Source organism: Ischnura elegans, chromosome 6, assembly GCF_921293095.1.
Source record: "Ischnura elegans chromosome 6, ioIscEleg1.1, whole genome shotgun sequence".
Classification (NCBI taxonomy): domain Eukaryota; kingdom Metazoa; phylum Arthropoda; class Insecta; order Odonata; family Coenagrionidae; genus Ischnura; species Ischnura elegans.
The window spans coordinates 119,040,884-119,061,394 of NC_060251.1; the positions used below are offsets into that span (position 1 = coordinate 119,040,884).

Below are 20,511 nucleotides of genomic sequence, written 5' to 3' on the forward strand. Positions count from 1 at the left end.
TTCAGTGCAAGATTCTTGTATTATTTGTTATACATAAGATTTATGATGATCATGTTCAATGCCTTTGTTGACCCACAGAGCAATAAAGAAATAACAATGACACTTGACTGTCTCGATTGCTTCTCTCAGGTGATTGTCGGCATGGAGTCTGTCTTCTGGCGGCAAGTGGGTGGCCATTTTCGTGTCGTTGAGGCTTGTCCTCTGGGCGTTGTCTGGGCGATTGCGTACGACGGCACTCCGTGGATCCACACTGGCGGCTGGGGAGGGGCATTCCTGGAAGGTGAGTGTGTGGAAGCACGCATACGCAATGTGTCAACACAATTCCTCCCAAAGAAGAGGGCATTATACCCTCCTGTGCGTTTTTGGCTGACTTGAGTGACCCGTGGGGGGTTTGTTTGTGTTCCCAAATTTGGTCCCAAATTTGAATGATGCCACAGATTTATGTATGTATGTGGATTTATTAAGATATTTGATTATTAAGTATATTTGTAAAAGTAAACTTGGACATTATTTTCTCCCTTTGAGCTATTGGCCTCAGTATGTATAGAAATATAATATTTTGTCTAAGTATAAACTATAATGAAAGCATGTTAGTTGTTCGTTTATTTTGTTGGAAATGGTTTGAGTTTGCTTATACCTTTGGTTTTTTAAAAAGATTGTGTGCTTATGCATTTGATATTCCTAAAGTGAATGATTTACCATGTAGGTGCTTAAGTGATGTTCTTATTTATGGTAGTTTTGTGAGGAAGGAATGTATTATAACTATGATATAATCTTAGGTAAAAGTTTTTGTTTTAAATAATGTGGAATGGTGATCTAAATCTTTCAAGGGGGGCTATGGATCTTTTGCTGTACTTACGCAAAATGGGAGTCACGTCTGAGGTTTAAGGGTTGCAGAATGACTGAGTATCGGAAATTGTTGTGTTGAGGCTGAATGTGGAGCCCTAGTGGAACTGAGGTAAATTGGGTTTGGTGCTCGAGTAACAGATAACTAAAAGAGCTCACTTCCTTGGGAAGTGGTCATTTCCACTGTTTATTTTTCGTTGCTTAAAGGAGTGAATAATTCATGGAACAATGTGAAGATCCATATGATCTCTGAATGCATTCATTTTCTATCAGAAATTCAGAATAATGCTCCTGATTGATCTCATGAAACCTGGAAACTATTCTTGAATATTCAGGTTCCGGAAACTTCTGTGTATTGTTCATGAATTTCTCATACAATGGGTAACTAAGTTAATGTTCATTTGAGTTTCTCATTACTGGCCAGTGGAAGAGTAGATGACAATATTTTGTGAAACAATGTAGCAGGCAGCATACTGGGAGGAAAACATTTGCATGGTCCTCTGATTTTTATTTACTAATGCAGCTCTCAACCAATTACCGTGTTTACTGTTAGAAGCTGCACACCTTTTTATGTAAATGCTGGTAAAAAAAAGAGGGGTTGGCTTACGTGAATCCTCCGAATTTCCATTTAAGCGGTGTACCATTTTCCCTCAAATTCCTATTGCTTATTTCTCCAAAGTTTAGTATTGGTACATGTATACATACACCTGTGAATTGGTAGGTATGGCGTAGTAGTGAACTTGTAAGGCGTTTAAGTTATTTGAAATAAAAACCGTCGTTCATCTAAGACTGGGCGGATAATGATATTTGAAGAAAGGAAGCATCACGCTAAAAAGCACTTACTGTGTGTATATTGAATGAAATATGACAAAGTGCAGGACTGATGTATGTTCAAATCTCTGTCTACATTGTATCCTGTAAGCTGCCGTAAAGGAAAGTGGTGTCTTGAGTGTTTTCAAAGTCGTATCGGAGTTTGCTTTGGCATTTGTGGCAACATGTCTCACACATGTGTAGTCACTTCAGTGCAAACATTAAAGCTGCTTTGAAAATACGACAAAGTATTAATTTCATAGTGGCAAAACTCTTATGTTCTGATGTCGTCTCTTACATATGCACTTTTCTTTCGGCGCTATCTGCTCCACAAGCAAGGGGAGGTAAAGAGTGGGAATCATAGGCTAAACATGGTAGGCACATAGTGTGAATTTTGGGCAAGTGATGGTGCTATGATCGGGAGCGCATAGGATAGCACCTACATTGCACATTTCTCAAAATCCGATATTCCCCACCTGTCAGTCTTCTCATCCGTCCACCCCTCGTAACGTTTCCCTCCTCTCCAGGACCACCCAACAAGCCTCAGACCTCTGATAATGCCTGCTCCCACAGGTTTCATGTTACGAAGATCATAACTCCTTAACTTTGAATGAAATATGAATTTACACGGGAACAATAGAAACATATTTCACCTCTCCCCCTTTCTAGCCAACTGACATTTTTCAGCCTACCTTCTTCAAAGCTCCCAGTTTCTGGAGCGAATTGCAAAAGTTTCAAGTTACCTACCTGAGAGCAATGAGAAGTGGTTTCTTTTCTCTTCTTTCAGTCTATCGCTCCTCCCCTTCTCGCCAGTTCCCCTCTTTTCACGCAATTGGCCTTTGTGCTGCGCCTATTTTTGAAATGCCTTCTTTAGTACAGTGGAACCCCGATTTATCGTTCCCGCATTCATCGTTTTCCCGCATTCATCGTTCGCCGCTCCTGGTCCCAAATTAAGTTCCATAAAGACAATGTAATTTTTTCCCGCATCTATCGTTCCCCGAAGTATCGTTTTCCCGCATTTATCGTTTGAAGATCGCGGTCCCGTCGAATAATTTTCCCGCATTCATCGTTTGATAAAAATGAGACGAAGTGTTTACTACGTGTTATTTATGGCTAATAACGACAGACACATAGTTTGAATCTTCCCCAGGACATTGAAATGCGATAGGGAGAAGCAGAGTGCCGTGGGATAGTTACATAAGCGCATTTCCCAAGATTCGGTATCCCCCCTCCCCGGTTGAAGCTTTCTTCTTCTCCGAAAAAAAAAGGTCCCAGCTCGAGCAGGGATCGTATTACGACGACCTTAGCTTCGAAAGAAAATATCAAGTTACTCGAGAACAAAAGAAACCTTTTTCACGCCTCCCCCTCTCTCGACCGCTAACTTTTTTTTAGCCGACTCGCTTCAAAGGTGGAGGTCAACTGCTGCATGAATCACCTATTAGCCCAAAAGGTATCTAAAAATGAATTTCGGCAATTGGTATTATACTTTTATTATATTGAGATATTAGTGATGTGCACGTAATTTAGTAAAGATTGATACCAAACACGACGTATTTCTAACGTTATTTAAGCATTTTAAGCAAGGAAATAGTTGGAATAATACGATGGTGATTTCTGGCGAATACCGATATCCTCGCAGCTGATAGTGAGCTTCACGGAAGTTGATGCGATTTTTTTCGAAAACAATTACGAGTCTGGTTACAATTTACGAGTTATGCTACAAGTTTCACTTGTCTGAGTTGCTAACGAAGCGATGTCTTCTCAGGATATTTTGTTTCTCTCGACTAGCAATCTGAATTCATCTGCTCATCTAGAGCTACGCTACTTATTGTTAGAAATGAGTGGGTAAGTTGCCTTCTCTATAGGATAAAAAATTTAATTGCGCAGTCATATGGTCATGCTTCACCCTCTGCAGTAAGCTCTGCCTACGCCGTACGCGATAGCATTAGTGCCGAACTTCACCTCGTACGAGTGGTTCCGTACTTTCCGGGGTGGGTTGACTTAAAACTAGCGAGTGTTTTCCGTGTGGGTTCAATGGAGTCCAGTTTCATTTTTATTAGTTTTATTCTTATTCGTCTTCGGACCATGGCCCTTCCGAAGATACAAGTGAGAACTTTAAAAGATGGACTCAAAATAATTGATGATGAAGAAAAAAATCCGGGCTAGAATGCGTGAATATTGCAGAACGCCTCGGTTTGTCCGGTAGCACATCACGGCAGGGGTGGGGGTAGAGCGAGATCCCAGGTGAAAACAAGAAGTGGGATGAAGCCGAGGATCAAGTGGGCGTGCCGCTGACGATTAACGCCACATTGCCTCAATCATATTAAAAATTTCATTGCTAGAAAGGAACATTTCCAATAATAAACTATTTTTGGCCTTCTTGATCCATCTCATAACCAATCACTGCGACGGCGAAATCAGTTGTTTGAGGCATAACACGCACATTTCTCGCGTAAATACGTGTACTTGAAATGGCATTTGGTGGATAAGAATGTTTACAGTGAAATAGCAGTGAAAATTCCGAGTTGAGTTCAAAAATTTTTTAGCAAGGCGGCTTGTTCCCTTAGGATATTAGAAAGAGAGATAAGTCGAATCAACAATATGACCTAAGTTTTTCGATAAAGTAATAATATTCCTGAAATCAGCTGAAATCTCGTTTGAATCCATTAATGAATGTCATAATTCGCAAAAATCCAGCGGATCCTGGGACATAGGCAACCCGGACAACCATTCCCGCATTTATCGTTTTCCCGCATTCATCGTTCTTTTCATCCATCCCCCTGAAAAACGACAGATCGAGGTTCCACTGTACTCCATGGAAACCTACCTTAATTGGTAGAATACTGTAATAATAACCAATGAATCTCGAGTTCCTATATCAGACTGCACCCAAAAAGCGCTTGGAAGTTTTTTCCTTAGCAGGATACACAAGTGCACGTCTCACACTAGCAAATACGGCATGTCATTTTACTACATGGTGGAACTGTGTCCACATGATTTGGGCTACTTAATTTGTACAGTTATTGTTGGAGATGGAAGTGGTCGGTTAGAAATTGGGAAGGGGCGTGCAATGAGTATTGAACAACTTTCACATTGGCCAAGAGATGACATGTGTTTGTGTTGAAGTTGAGGAGGCATGAGGGTGGGGAGGGTAGGTGTGGAAGGACGACCTTTAGCTGATGCTTTCCATGAACCAGGCATGGGCGAAGCGACCACATCCCAGCACCTCCTTGGCTCAGGAGGCGATGGTGGCGTAGGCAGAGGCTCTAGTGCGGGAGCCAAGGTGCAGGCAATGAGCGACACCCGTGCTGTGCACGTGTATGAGAACCAGCGCTGGAATCCATTGACGCGCTACTCGTCGGTGGGCCTCCCCACAGATCGGCCATCTTGGAGCGACCGCTCGGGGCGTCATCGGCGATCTAAAGACTCATCGAGACTTCCATCCAGGCATTGGCACTGGGTACGTAATATACAAATCGCCTCACAACCACACAAAAGGAAGGAATTTATCGGGTGATACACTTTTAAAAGCCCCACAACTCAGTGATCACAAATTGAAAAATAATTTATCCGTCAAAGTAGCAGGAATCATTCGAATTTTAGGAATTCCTTCAATAGTACACTTTCTGTCAATAGTTTTATCTGTCATCTCCTTCACTCCAAACCCATTTCCATTTAAATTTTGTCATTTAAATTTTGTCATTTAAATGACAAATGTGCTAATCCTCTCCTCGTAAGATCATTGATGGGGTACCTCTTAATATTCGGAGCAAGAATGAGAAAATGACCTTGAGAGTGAAATAAATCTTGGGTGTTGAAGGTGGTGGAGTTACAGCGTTGCCTGAGCTGCCTCCAACATTTTGGCTGCCTATTCACTGTTGTTTCAGATGTTATGGAATGAAGGGATATCATGGATTTGAAATGGTTCAGGGAAATAAAAATCAGGATTGAAAGTCCGGGAAATATCAGGGGGAGGCAATCTGTTTGGTGAACCCAGTGTGATGTTTGCCGTGAAAGAGGATGGCTTGGTGGTATAGCTGACAGGAATGGAAATCAGCAGATCTGGGTTCAAGTCCCGGCTAAGCCAAATCATTTTTCTATGGCGAATTTCATCCTTGTTGTTGGAATCCTCATTCCTTGTAGAATTGGAATGTTTATGGAAATACTAAATCTTTGCTTACGTGAATCCCAATCATATTTTGAGTATGCGAGGAGGCTTCGCATCACTTTAATTGGTTCCAATGTTTTGGCTGTTCACACACATCTCCCACAGGCAACCGAGTGGAGCGTGGATTTTTCCGTGTCTGGAGGTGTGGATTCTGAGGGCTGGCAATATGCCTTTGACTTCCCAGCCACTTTCCATGCATCCAGGGGCTTCACAGATTACGTGCGGCGTAGGCGCTGGGTGCGTGTGGCCAAATTGTCAACGCAAGGACCCTGGAGGCCCCTGCCTCACACTCCTCTCGCCAGCGTATCCCTCCACGTGAGTACATGCCATAAATATTGCAGTGAAATTCAGTAACAGACACCAATTACTAGGGTTGGATGGATCCAGGATTTTTTTCAGACCCAGATTCAGATCGGATCCTTCATTTTCGGAGCCGAATCTTCGGTTATTTTTGGATCCTGATGCATTTTCAAATTCCTGCTATAAAATGAAGTACCGTATTTGTCTGAATATAGTCCCCTCTTTTTCCCAAAAATGCCCATGGTAAAAGTAAAGGGGGGACTATATTCAAACCCATTTTTTAAATTTTTTACCAGAAACTCAAGCCTCAAAATTATGGGGGGGGGACTATATTCAGAGGGGGACTATAATCGGAGAAATTTGGTAATTATTCAAGTTTCTTTTGGGTACACTTAATGAAATGAATGCTTTTTAGATTAACATGCACATTTTAATATTTTTACTGATTAAAAATCATTTTATGTTCTTTCAAATAATTTTTGAAATACGATAAAATCTTTACACTCTCAGGATCTATACTGCTGCACTTGCATTTGGAAATGAAAATAGGTTTCAATCTTCGGATAAACCATTGATTGAATTTTAATATTCCTCACATAAGTTTCCCCCAAATTTTATTACTTTCTCATTGCATACAGACTTTTGTTTCACCCGCAAATGCTTCAGTTGTGGTGAGGTGGATTTTGCACTTCCTCGCGATAATAATAATAATAATGATTTATTCGACGTTAAACACAATACAATGCAATAGTCTTCGTCAAAGTCAATGAAATTCTAGAGCAAAATAATACAATTCTGAGTACTGCATTCAAGAAATTCATTCATAAAGTAGAAAACTTGGCTACATATCCATAGGTGGAGACAACGCTTAAACTTGGGTAATGAACAGTCTCTGGCCTCTCGGGGTAGGTGGTTGAAAAGGCACAGCTTTACATGGTCAAAAGACTTGCTTGTTGTTGACAGCCTACATTGAGGCTGAATGAGATTATTTTTTAGCCTAGTGTTATGATGGTGAACGTCACTACCAGTTTTATGTCTGTCCAGGTTCATTTTTACATTTATAAGACATTTAAATATATACAGTCGGATCCGGATTTAACGTCTTCGCATTTAACGTTTTTCCGCATTTAGCGTTTATTTTTTTGGGTCCCGATTCATTCCCTATTAGGACAATGTAAAAATTATCCGTATTTAGTGTTTCCGCATTTTGCGTTTTTCCGCATTTATGGTCGTAAAAATTTGTCCCGCTCAAGATTTTTTTGCCCGATTTAACGTTTTTTCATGACGGTTCATCTAAATCTTCGAATTTATGCTCATCAACAAGAACAGGCTCATGAAAGTTTACCAAGAGTCGATAGAATCTACCGGGGAACGCTTCTTCAACTGCTTTCTTCCGCGAGCGCAGCGCTGCGACCTTCAACTCGCAAGCTGGGTGATTTGTCTTCTCGTAATGTTTCGCTCCCCTTCTGATCCAAACACCAGGCACTTTTTGTATGAGATCCGATCTAATGGAGCAAAGTCATCCCTTAATAACCTCGAACTACCTTATCCTTCACTTGTTGAACTTGACTTCGATGATACGTGACGACTGATGACACGAGTTATCCTCCCGGGGGCCGCTACAATAATGGTTTTCTCGTTATGTTTTCAATGGATGGCTTATGCCCCTTTCAACTCTACTACCTACGGGCAGTCGATAATTAGCCCAATATTTTTTCAGTCGGCTACTTTCTCTTTTCAAAAGAGGAGGCCCAATATCAATTGCGCAGTTCACTAGAAGATTCTTTCTATAATCCATTCCAAGGTCAGTTTCCACGGAGGAACAGCGAAAGAACAGAGGAAGTGTTTCCCTGTCATGACCGTGAGTGACGGCATTCTTTCCCTGCGGAACAACATTATTTTACATCGTAATTTAGATATCCCGGAGCCAATTTACCGACATGCGGCTGGTTGATATCGATGTCGATTCAAAAATATCTATCTGGTGCTAATTAATGTCAAAAGATTTATTTTTATTTTATTTATTTATTTTTTATTTTTTTGACAATCGGAGACTTGACGAACTACCACGGTCCATGACTCAAAATAAATTGCTCATGCTGGAAAAAAATCACCGCATACTCACGGTAGAATAGATGAGCGCGGAAAAATACGAAAATCCGGCAGGTATCCCTTGGTGGTTGACTTCGACATCATAACCCTGACGAAATTGCCAAACTCCAGAGGCACTGACAATTTTTCGGATGAAATCCAGTTCTGTTGAAGATTAAACCTTTTCACTTAACAGAGTTTAGCTAATCGTCATTCAAGGTCCAACCAAATTTTGTTAAAACTTGCCGAGAAACAAGGCGAGTCGGAGTCAAGGTGATCAGCGCGCCGCGTAAGCAACTTCTCCCACCTCCATTCGACCTGCATGAGGCCGCGGATATATGACAACGAATCTGGTGTTATCATCGTGTTAAATCACCATCGACTTGTACGCATACTAGAAATAAGATTCTACTTTTTTGGATGACCTCGAAATCCAAAATGTGCGCATAGGAGTCTTTTTAAAGGCTCATAATAATAATAATAATTTATTTGTCCGGCGATTTGTTCTCACAAATATAGGACACGTCAATTATGGTACAAAAATACACAGATACAAAAAACTACAAGGTGTTACCATACATCATGTAAAAAGCAAGGTGTTATGGATGAAGAAAATCATCCACAGAATAAAATAACTTTTTCAAAAGAAACGCACGAAGCTTTAATTTGAAGAGATATATGTTTTTGACTCCCTTCACTTCTGGTGGGAGTTTGTTAAATAGCAGTAGGCCCATGTGCCAAGGTGCATAACTTGAGTTCTTGGTTCTTGTAAATGTTTGATGGAGGCTTGTAGAACTCCTTGTATAATGACAGTGGTAATCACTATTTGTTGCATAATTCGAAAGATTCTTTTTTGCACAGACAATTACAGCATACATATATACACAGGGGAGAGGTAAAATGTTGAATTTCTTAAAAAGAGGGCGACATGGAGCATAAACAGGCACCTTGCCGATAATACGCAGTATCCTCTTTTGAATTTTGAAGATTATTTTGGAATTGGGTCTAGGGCCATAAATCCCTTGTTTCGCCGAGGCAACAGAAAACGTTAAGTTGGCAAAATTCCAGAAAACCTCCCTTTTACTAGATATTCGGTAGTCTACAATTCGGGATTAGCGATCTTCTGCTGTCCCTTTACTTCACTCATCTTTATTGATGCAATGACGCTTTTTCGAGTACCTACTTACACCTTTTTTATTATATTAGAAATGCTATAGTCACCTACAGGTCACTTTTACAGAAAAAATTCTAAATTTCATCGAGATCACTGAAATATGCATAAAAATGGAATCACTAATGTCCACAATAATAATCCGTGTGGGAATGCTTTTAAGTTGATGTTTATTAGAATTTCCTAAAAATATTTCATTAAAACAATTATCATCCTCTCATTACTTATTTTTACTACCCATTTTTTTAGCCGATTTCTGGAAAGTATTATCCAACCTTCATAGGGCAGAGAACATTTCATTAAAGAATTTTTTGCTGCATTCAGCACCTTTTAGTTACTTAAAATAATATTTTTTATTCATAAAAAGCCATTCCAATCATTACAGACCCTAAAACCTGAAAAAAATGGCAGGTCCTCATTTAGTGTTTGTCCGCATTTAGTGTTTTAAATTTTGTCCCCCCTGAAAAACCTTAAATCAGGATTCCACTGTATTGACCATACAATGTCATTATGCCTAGCTCCTTGAATAAGAGGTTAACAATGTTCCATAGCTTTTGAATTCGTATTGATTCTAATTGCTCTTTTCTGTAGAATAAATACATAATTCTTTAGCGGAGGAAGAATGGCCCCAAACCGCAATGCCATGGTTTAAGTGGCAGTGAAAAATGGCAAAGTAAACTGCTCGAAGATATTCAGGGGGAATGAGAGTTTTCAGCTTTCTTAGCATGTAGTATATAGCTGTAGACAATTTTACAGAAGTAGAGGAAGTATGACAGTCCCATAGTAGTCATAGTAGTAGGAGAGGATAACATCAGAGGGGTAAGTGGAGTTATTAAGATCATGTATCAGAGTAGTATCGTCAGCATATAATACTGAGGCGCAAGGTAAATGGTGTGGGAGATCATTTATTAAAATTAAAAATAGAAGAGGGCCAAGGACTGATCCTTGAGGTACACCCCGTAATATGTTTAGAGGGGCTGACAGTGTATTGTTTATTTTGACGCATTATGAACGGTTTGTTAAATAGGACTCCATGAGTTTTAGTTCCAAATTGTTGACACCATAGTATTGTAATTTCTTAAGGAGTAGTGGGTGTGAAACACAATCAAACACTTTGGAAAGGTCACATGCTGTTAGTACGAGTGGGGGATCTATTTTCAAAAGCATCCAATAGTTTATCAACCACAAATTTAACAGCAGAAGATGTGGAATGACCTTGATGAAATCCAAATTGAGAAGGAGTAAATAGGTTGTTATTTTGAAAGTGATTGTAGAGCTGAATTTTAATGACTTTCTCCAGTACCTTGCCAAAAACTGGAATAATGGAAATTGGGCGGTAATTTAAGGGTGAAGTTCTGTCACCTTTTTTATGGATAGGGATTATTTTAGATTTCTTGAGTTCTTTTGGGAAGGAGCCAGACTGGAAGCAAGTGTTGCATATTATTGCAAGGGGTTAGCTGAGTATCGCTGCTAATTGTATAATAAGATTGGTAGATAATCCATAAATGTCAGTGCTGTTGGATTTTTTAAGACTAGTGATGGTTTTATAAATTTCAGTGGGAGTAACCCACTGCCATTTGAAAGCAGGTGCTGTGACTCTGAGATTGTTAAGAAGATCAGTGGCAATAGCAGATGGGCTATTAATAGAGGAGATGATTAGATTGATTGCGTCGATGAAATGCTTGTTTAGGCTATCGGAGTTGAAAGGGAGTTCTGAGTTATGGCGTGAAGAGCCAGTTTCATTGTTTATAACTTTCCAGGCTGCCTTTATTTTATTGTCGGCATTATTAATTAGGTTACCGTTTGCCATAATTTTAGATTGATTTATTTTGTTAATGTACTCCTTCTTATGAAGAAGCCAGACCTTTTTATCCTCAATGTTGCCGGAGTGAATGTATTTGGAGTGTAACTGGATTACTTCAGTTCGTAAATTAGATAATTCCTTAGTGAACCACTTATTACCAGGCTTTTTGCCTTTAGTTTTACACATTAATTTTTTGGGAAAGCAGTGTTCAAAGAGCAATATGAAATTTTCAAAAAAACAGGTAAAATTATCGTTGCCATCTTGATATTGAAGGAGAGAAAACCAGGTGACATTGTACAGTAGAGATTTTATATTTTCACCACCAATAAGTGAAATATGCCGAGTAAAAGTAGGATGATGGGTATCACAAGTGGGCTTGGCATCTATTCTTTCAGTGTAAATCTGAAGTCTAAGCCTAGGTGGTTTGACAAACCATAGTCGATTACATTGGACTCATAGGAAGCGCTAGGTAAACTCGTGATTATGTAATCAAGGCAAGAGCTGGCTCTAGTGGGCTCCCTGTTCACACAGTACAAATTGAATGACAAAAGCAAAGCAATGAATGTGTTAGTCTCTCTCGTGTCAAATCGGATATCGACATTAAAGTCACCACAGACAATTATGACCATACCAAACTTAGAGAGCGTGACTAAAATTTGCTCTAGCAGTTCACAGAAACTTTCAAAATCACCATTTGGGTATCGATACAAACACATTATAATCACATTTAACTCTTTAACACAGATGGCACTTGCCTCACAGTGCAGTTCACTGCACAATTCACTGATGTTGATTACCTTAACTGTTAAATTCTGGGCAGCTTAAATTGCTGTTCCACCATGCTTTGCTTTGATTCTAGAGAAAGATGTCACCAACCTATACCCCTTGATATTGAAGAAATCAAGTTCCTCATTTTTTAGCCAATGCTCTGTAATACAAAGAAAATCATAAGGGCACTCAGTCACTGACACTTCTAGAGCACTAAGTTTATTACCTAGGCATTGAATATTTAATCACAAGATTGAGGAAAGACCACTGTGCTCCTGTACACTGACACAATTCATATTCGGGTCACACTCATTGGACAACTGGTACGAAACGTATGAGTCGTTTAGTTCACCATTTTCTATTTCAGTTTCAACAGGTGAAACTAGTGCAGAAACTAATCTGGCGCCGCGTTCCTTCGAGCCTTTCGATTCTTTTTCATTTCTGCAAGGAGCAGGATCGATATTCCTATTAAGATCCTCAGTTACTGAAATCCCCGCTTGTCAGGACCTTGTTACACTGCAGACAGCAGCTTGATTCCTTGTGACAGGCCTACTACACCCACTAGGACCACTGGGGCTTGCCACTGCAGAGGTATTAAGCGGCATTTTCAAGGTTGCACTGGCGTTAGGAGAGTTGAAAGGAATTCTAGGAGGATAAAAGTTACCAATAACAATATCTTTGGGCCGCACAGCGCTGTTTAGTACGTCGTTTCGTAGGGTAACGGGAATATTTAATTTGAAAGAACTAAGCACGTCATTCAATTGCAATTGCTCACACTTGAAGTCGTTCACAGGGAATTTTACTGAAAGAAATTTCAGTATGTCATCAGGAGAAGTTCCTGGAGAAACACGTCCGATGAAAATATTCATACGACGAGGAACTCCAGCAAACAGGCAGTTCGTGCCTGCTATAGAGTTGTTGCCGACAACAACGTTCGCCCGCTTTCGCCTTTGTTTCTTGGAAGAAACTATACGAAAACCTTCATCACTGATATTTTTTGCGTCGCTGTGCAAGGTGTTAGCGTCGTCCCCGGTGTTTTTCGTGACAGCTTGGGATGATAATGCATCAGATGACACATTTACCGGCTCAGAAGATTCTCGAGTGTCTGTGGTAGACAACACACTTTCAGGCACAGAAGATTCTTGAGCGTATGCGTTAGATGCGTAGGAGGTAACAGCATTAGCAAAGGTCACCCTTTTACCAGCTTTTGCTGCAGTTTTGTGCTCTTTTGATCCAACCACATCTTTCAGGGAAGCCAAATCTGACTTAAGATGTTTGATGTCTTCGGCCATGAAGGCGAGAGAAAACGTGCTTAGGCGGCAACGAAAACATTTCCAAAAGAAGTACATAGTTAGCTTCATTTAAGGCCTTGAAGTAGATTTCACTCAACTTAGAGCACTCAAGGTGGAAAACGATAGAGCAAAAACTGCAAGAAATAAAACTTTCGCTCAAATTAATTGAAGTTTGGCAGGAGCCACAGTTAGGCGAGTCTGACGAGGACGCCATCTTGACAACACTGTAGTGCAATATTTTCACATCACAATGCGTGCACATGGTTCTCTTTATGTCCATAAAAATGTTTCTAAACAATGAAAAACATTTTTATCGGTATGTCATTAAAGGAAATTGCAACTGCACAATTTACAATGGTTAGAACAACATTAACGATGAGTTTAGGGAACAGAACGAGACAACTACTCAGTGAGGGGAAGGGGTGGGCAGTAGAAGCACGGAAAGAATAGGTGAAGGCAAGGTCGGTAAAAGCCAGGTCGTGACACGCTCCCATCTTGGTTCCCGCCTGTCTGTTGTTTACATGGTGTTAGCATAGGGCATGTGAATTAATTTCAAAAAATTGTGTGTTGCAGTGCTCCGCATTGCTCCAATTCCACGAAAAACGGAGTAAGAATATTTCGTTTTCCTTCTGATCCTAAAAGAATGGCTCTGTGGTCGATAGATTGCAGAAGAAACAAATGGAAATGTACAATAACATCGCGCTTTTCGCTTCAGTTATTTACATCCATGATTGTCTTGTCATTGTTAATTGTCTGAGTCTAATTGCTCAATTTGGAATGCATTTCCTTCGTGCAGCATTTGCTGCCTCAAAATCAGTGATTGAGTTTGGAATCCATCCTATTCTAATTAATGCTCTGATGTGTATTCATTTATTGCAGTTATTTGTAAAATCTTAAATGTACCTAAAGGCTCACCTGAGTGCACACTGACATTACTGTGTCACATTATTTGCCATGATTCTTGGAATATTTGCATGCGGATTATTCTAGTATTACATTTATTATTGGGATTGGCAATATTTACAATTTATAACTAATCAACATAGGCCTCAACTTAAGACAATTAATAAGCATTCAATGAGAGTATATTATTATCATATGGAGAAATCATATCATTTTGAGTTTAAAAAATGTACAGGGACCTTGTATTACGAACTAAGAAATCATATTACAGTAGAGTTATCAGTCTGGCGAAAAACCTGACCAAAATATCATGGTAAGTAATAAAAACCGATCCCATGCAAATGGCAGTGTTTGCCAATCAGTACCTCGCCAATGTGCCCCTATGCATGCAGAATTCAATAATATGTTGGGACAGCTTTAATACTGACCCCTGTCAACATATAAGGTCCTCAATGGCCCTCTTTCCGGTAACAGAAAATGAGGTATTGAAGCACATACATAGCCTAACGTTGCCTTCTACGTATATATATTCATATACCTACCAAGGTCTGTAATGCCCTGCCTTCATGCTTAAAAAATGCTCCTACGAGGGCAAATTTCAACTACAATCTGAAACTCTTCCTTGTTAACAAAAGCTATTTTAGCACAAATAAGCTTCAAATGTGTATGTATTTTTTGTATTGACTTGTACTATATTTAACAATGTAAAGTCATGGGACCAATAAGAATAATAGGGTGGTTTCCTATTATTTTTTTATTGCCTTAATCGAAAGATTATTACTCCTGGAGTACGTATTTCACGCTTTTAGATTTTTAAATGACAATATCTATTTTTCGCGATTAAATGAAAAGTGAAAATTTTCAAGCGCGCGAAAACGCGACGCTCAAGTATGAATGCCGGGAAATATCTCCGTACGTCGTATTTCTGGTTCCCCCTCCCGCCCGGTGAGGTGACCTTGAGGCGAGGCTTAGCGCTGATACGTCGCAGGCTGCCAGCGGGTAGCTGAGTGCCTTGCTGAATGGTAGCGCTTGGCTTAAAAAAGGTTTATTAATACCTTATCACACGAAGAAAACTTTCCGACCTTAGCCAGTTTTAGTAGGTGATTATTAAGACATGTTTCCCTGAGCTCTGTGCCTCATGCATGCATTGGTAACCTCAGACGATGTATAACTCCTATCTTCTCGTATAGAAACTAGGTCCCTGTGACGTCACGTGGAGTGGCATCGCATGGGCGCCAATCTGGCCTTTTTCAAATGAGGATAAAATTTGACCCTTGCCATTCGTCTAAACCGGTATTTCAAAAACCAAATAATTTGTGTATTATGAATACACTAATGGTGGGTAACGAATCGCAATCAATGCCTTTCGTTTTCTTTGATGAAGGAAACTACCCTATTATTATTATATCTATGCTGAAACCCTAATATATTAGTAATCAATCCGGAAAAAAAAGTAATTAGTTAATCCTAGAACCTATGCGCTAGAGCAAAGTGTATAATTGCCTATGGCCATGGAAAATTCCATGCACCTTACTTTCAAAATAAAGTAGAAAAATCTAGATACATTAGAAACTATTCACACTGAGCACTATGATGGGAATGTTTTGTCGCGTGAGTTGGACATTTTTTCAGGGTTGAAACAAGGCCCTGAGACTAAACAACCGCCCAGATTAGGAAGTATACTATAATTTCCTATGGCCGTGTAAAATGTCATGAACCTGAGTTCCTAAATATGGAAATGAGACATGGTTCCTTATACCTATGCACCCGGTGCGCTGTAGGGCAAAATTTTTTTTTCGCGTGGGTTGGGGATTTTTTCAGAGTCGAACCGAGATCCTCAGGGTCAAAAACCGCCCGTATTATGAAGTATACTATAATTTCATACGACCATGTAAAAATTTCATGCACCTGAGTTCCTAAATATGGAAATGAGACATGGTTCCTTTTACCTATGCACCCGGTGCGCTGTAGGGCGAAATTTTTTTTTCGCGTGGGTTGGGGATTTTTTCAGAGTCGAACCGAGATCCTCAGGGTCAAAAACCGCCCGTATTATGAAGTATACTATAATTCCATACGACCATGTAAAAATTTCATGCACCTGAGTTCCTAAATATGGAAATGAGACATGGTTCCTTATACCTATGCACCCGGTGCGCTGTAGGGCGAAATTTTTTTTCGCGTGGGTTGGGGATTTTTTCAGAGTCGAACCGAGGTCCTCAGGGTCAAAAACCGCCCGTATTATGAAGTATACTATAATTCCCTACGACCGTGTAAAATGTCATGCACCTGACTTCCTAATTAAGGAAGTTAGACATGGTTCCTTGTACCTATACACACGGAGCGCTGTAGAACGAATTTTTTTTTCGCTTGATTTGGGCATTTTAAAAAAATCAAATCAAGGTCCTCAGACTAAAAATCTGCCCGTATTATCAAGTATACTATAATTTTCAATCACTTTGGAATATTTCATGAATCTAACTTCATAAATAAGGGAATAAAACATGGTTCCTTGTACCTATTCACCCGGAGCGCTGAAGTAAGAAAATGTTTGTCGCGTGGGTTGGAAATTTTTACAGAGTCGAACCGAGGTCTTTAGGGTAAAATGCCACCCGTATTATCAAGTAGACTATAATTCCCTATCTTTTTGGAAGATTTCATGAATTTAACTTAATAAATAAGGGAATAAAACATGGTTCCTTGTACCTATGCACTCGGAACGCTGAAGTAAGAAAAATTTTGTCGCGTGGGTTGGGAATTTTTCCAGAGTCGAACCGAGGTCTTCAGGGTCAAAATCCGCCCGTATTATCAAGTATACTATAATTTCCTATGACCATGGAAAATATCATGCACCTGACTTCCTAATTAAGGAAGTGAGACAAGGTTCCTTGTACCTATACACACGGAGCGCTGTAGAGCGTATTTTATTTCGCTTGGCTTGTAAATTTTTCCAGAGTCAAATCGAGGTCGTCAGACTAAAAAACCGGCCGTATTATTAAGTAAACTATAATTTTCTATAATCTTGGATGATTTCATGAATCTAACTTCATAAATAAAGGAATAAAACATTGTTCCTTGTACCTATGCACCCGGAGCGCTGAAGTAAGACATTTTTGTCGCGTGGGTTGACAATTTTTCCAGAGTCGAACCGAGGTCTTTAGTGTCAAAAACTGCCCGTTTTCGCAAGTATATTATAATTTTCTATAACCATAGAAAATTTCATGTACCAGACTTCCTAAATAAGGAAGTAAGACTTGGTGCCTTACAACCCATGCATCCAGAGCGCTGCAGTGCGAAATTTATTTTTCCCGTGAGTTGACAATTTTTCCAGAGTCGAACCGTGGACCATAGACTCAAAATACAGACGTATCATAAATTTTCATTTTATTAACTATCTATAACAAAACTTTCACTTCCCTGCATTGATTACGTTGTGAGAAAACCGTGTTTCCTTTTACCTATGTCTCCCGTTTAAATGCACGTAAAATTTGAATTCCCGCCGCGCTAGAGACTCAAGATGGCGGATTACATTGGTCAAGTGCGTGACATGACCTGGCTTTTACCGACCTTGGGTGAAGGGGAACGAGCATGCTCCCCCTGTCTTTAAAGTAATGAGGCTACAAATGAAGAAGTCAAGGATAAACATATCGGATCTTGCTATTTTGTGATGTTGTTGCCTTCGAAGTGAAGCTGGGCGACCGTAGACTCTCGTTATTATGAAGTTCACGGGACCAAAAAAAGTGAGGTTCGTAATAACGAAAATAATATTGAAAATATAGTATGTGTATAATATTGAATATAAATAATAATGAAAAGAAAATGAAGCAAACCCAAATTACTTTAAAGAAGACTTGAGCAAGTCCCTTGTGTAATCATTAAATTGCCAATAGGTGTTAATTAATGCATGCATGTATGTTTAAATGCATAAATATGATGGTTTGAAAGACAGTAGTGCCTTTCATTTCCAAATGATATGAAAAAATGGTGCATATCACTAAAACTTCTCTATAGTGAACCTCCATACATCAATTAGGGATTACCTACTTCGTATTAGTACAGTGAAACCTCTTTATATTGAAGTGGAGGGGTCCAAAATTTGGGCAATTTGATGTATGGAGGTTCACTATGGAGAGGTTTTAGTGATAGGCACCATTTTTTCATATCTTTCGGAAATGAAGGCACTACTGTCTTTTAAACCATTATATTTATGTGTTTAAAAAAGCATTCATTCATTAGTGAATATGTATTTATTATTTAATAATTACAGAAAGTGAGTGCTATTGCATGATTTTTGCCATGATTCGAGAAAAAATGATGTGATCTCTCTTAATTCAATAGTCACTAAAATGATTAGGATAGTTGGATACCTTTTTTTTCTTATTTACTGTTAGGTATGCTCTCACATGGAACAAAATGGCCACAACTAATGATTAACGTGAAAATTACAACATAATAAAGGTGTGTAAGAAAAAAAAATTGGGTGAAACATTTATTACTGAAAATGTCATTCCATGTACGTAATCGTGGCTGCATTAATGGTCTCTAGTTGTCTCGGTACAAATTGCGGAGGTAGTCAGGTCGTCTTGGGGGTGTCTCTTTGGTATGATAAGTGGAGGTTTTATGAGATAAAGAGGTTCACTACATATAGGTTTTACAGTATCTTTTTACATTTTTGTAGGGATCTGTATCTACACGTGCATACCACCCCACAAGCTGCCTCCGTAGGCATGTGGCAGGCGTGTTTAGATGCCAGCCATCAACAACAAATATAAAGAAAATGCTGTAACGAAATTACTCCTAGCATTTATTTAAGTCTCTTATTGTTTGAGGGAAAAAGGAATTCTTATACCTATCTGTTCTGAAAAATGTCTCTCCTAATATATATATCGTCTCAGTCAGACCAGGAAATGGGATGTGCGAGTGCTGAGTACATACTTTGTGATCTGGAGTCAAGTTGTTAACTACTCACTGGCATGGATCTAGGCGTATGAACTATGATGATTTGTGGACCAGGCAATATGCATAGCAATGCATGCACCAGCATATTCTCATTTTTCCATTGCTCTAGTGCATTTTCTCTTTCTAAACACTTGATCTCATGCGAAAGAAAAAAGATCCCTGGCGAAAAAGAATGGTAACATTTGTGTAACCTAATGGTAACTTTTGAGTGTACCATTAGTGTAGGAAAATGGTAAACTCTGAGAAGGCTGTGTGTAACCATAGTGTACATAGTTGTAACTCCAGTGTACAATCTGTGTAACTTTGTGGTAAAGTGGCCCAATCTGTGTAGGTTTTGTGTGTAACTTGTGTAACAATTGGCGCTGAATTGTGTACAGTGAGTACAGAGTCTGCAGTGGTACATGATGTGTACATGATGTACACTATAGTACCATTTAGTACACAGGTGTACAATAATGGTAACAAGGGTACCATGTAATTAGGATTAAAATAAAAAACATAAATGCAGGAATGTTTAAAAATCAATCTTTATTGCTGTTTGAAGAAGAACTATAAATCATCAATTGTTGCCTCCTCTACTCCCTCTTGATGATCTTGATAGTTCCTGTTAAATGAAAAAGTAAAATTAAGAACATTTGTCAAGCAAAATTTTATAACTAGATAAAATGGACAAAAATTTGGTTTAATGCATAACATTACACTTTCTGTCAAAACAATCTTTCTTTTTTTTTAATGAAATGAAACAGTGGTTGAGAGAACCTTATTTTTCACAACATTTTCATAAATAACAACCCCTTAAGTTACTGCTCTTATTTATTTTACCTCATACCATGTTGATTCCAGCCAACTTATATTAAGCCAATCGGTAAAATAAAATTTGAAGTAACTTACGAAGCCAGGCTCCTGAGATTTTCTTCTTCCCCAAGCCAGTGTTATGTCTTCCATTGGCTGGCCAGCTTTGACAACATGGTCATCACCTCTGCGGACTTTTGTGCAACCATTAATCAAACTCATTTGGTTATTAACAGAAAAATAAATTCTAGTAATTTAATGCATTTATGTTATCACAACTCTATTTATTTTCTAACAGAATTTTAAAGGAAGCCACACTAATAAACAGCTTCAGAATACTTCCACAAAGATATCAAATTTAGGAAATTTAATATTGTTATTCAATATAACTTAAAAGTTAAAACACCAATTGACATAATATGGGAAAATTAATTACACACTAATGCTACAAAGAAGTGAGAACTGCACTACTGATTAGGATGATCAATATGATGGCCTTTCTTCTAGGCATCCCTAAATTTGTCATGTCTAAGCCAATGCTTTGTGTAATTTTCTAATTCCTTAGATGAAGCACTTAGGTGATAAAGTCGAACTGCATCTGTAAAAGAAG

The 20,511-nt window shown here is 39.0% G+C and overlaps 1 protein-coding gene across 1 annotated transcript in view; it reads left to right on the forward strand.

Annotated features, from left to right (window-relative positions):
- Positions 1-20,511, forward strand: part of LOC124161467 (tectonin beta-propeller repeat-containing protein) — an 88,151-nt gene that overhangs the window by 51,757 nt on the left and 15,883 nt on the right. Inside the window, exons 17-19 of the mRNA XM_046537788.1 lie at positions 130-280; positions 4,854-5,116; positions 5,930-6,139. Of these exons, the coding sequence (XP_046393744.1) occupies positions 130-280; positions 4,854-5,116; positions 5,930-6,139 (624 nt within the window). The remainder of the gene's footprint in view (positions 1-129; positions 281-4,853; positions 5,117-5,929; positions 6,140-20,511) is intronic.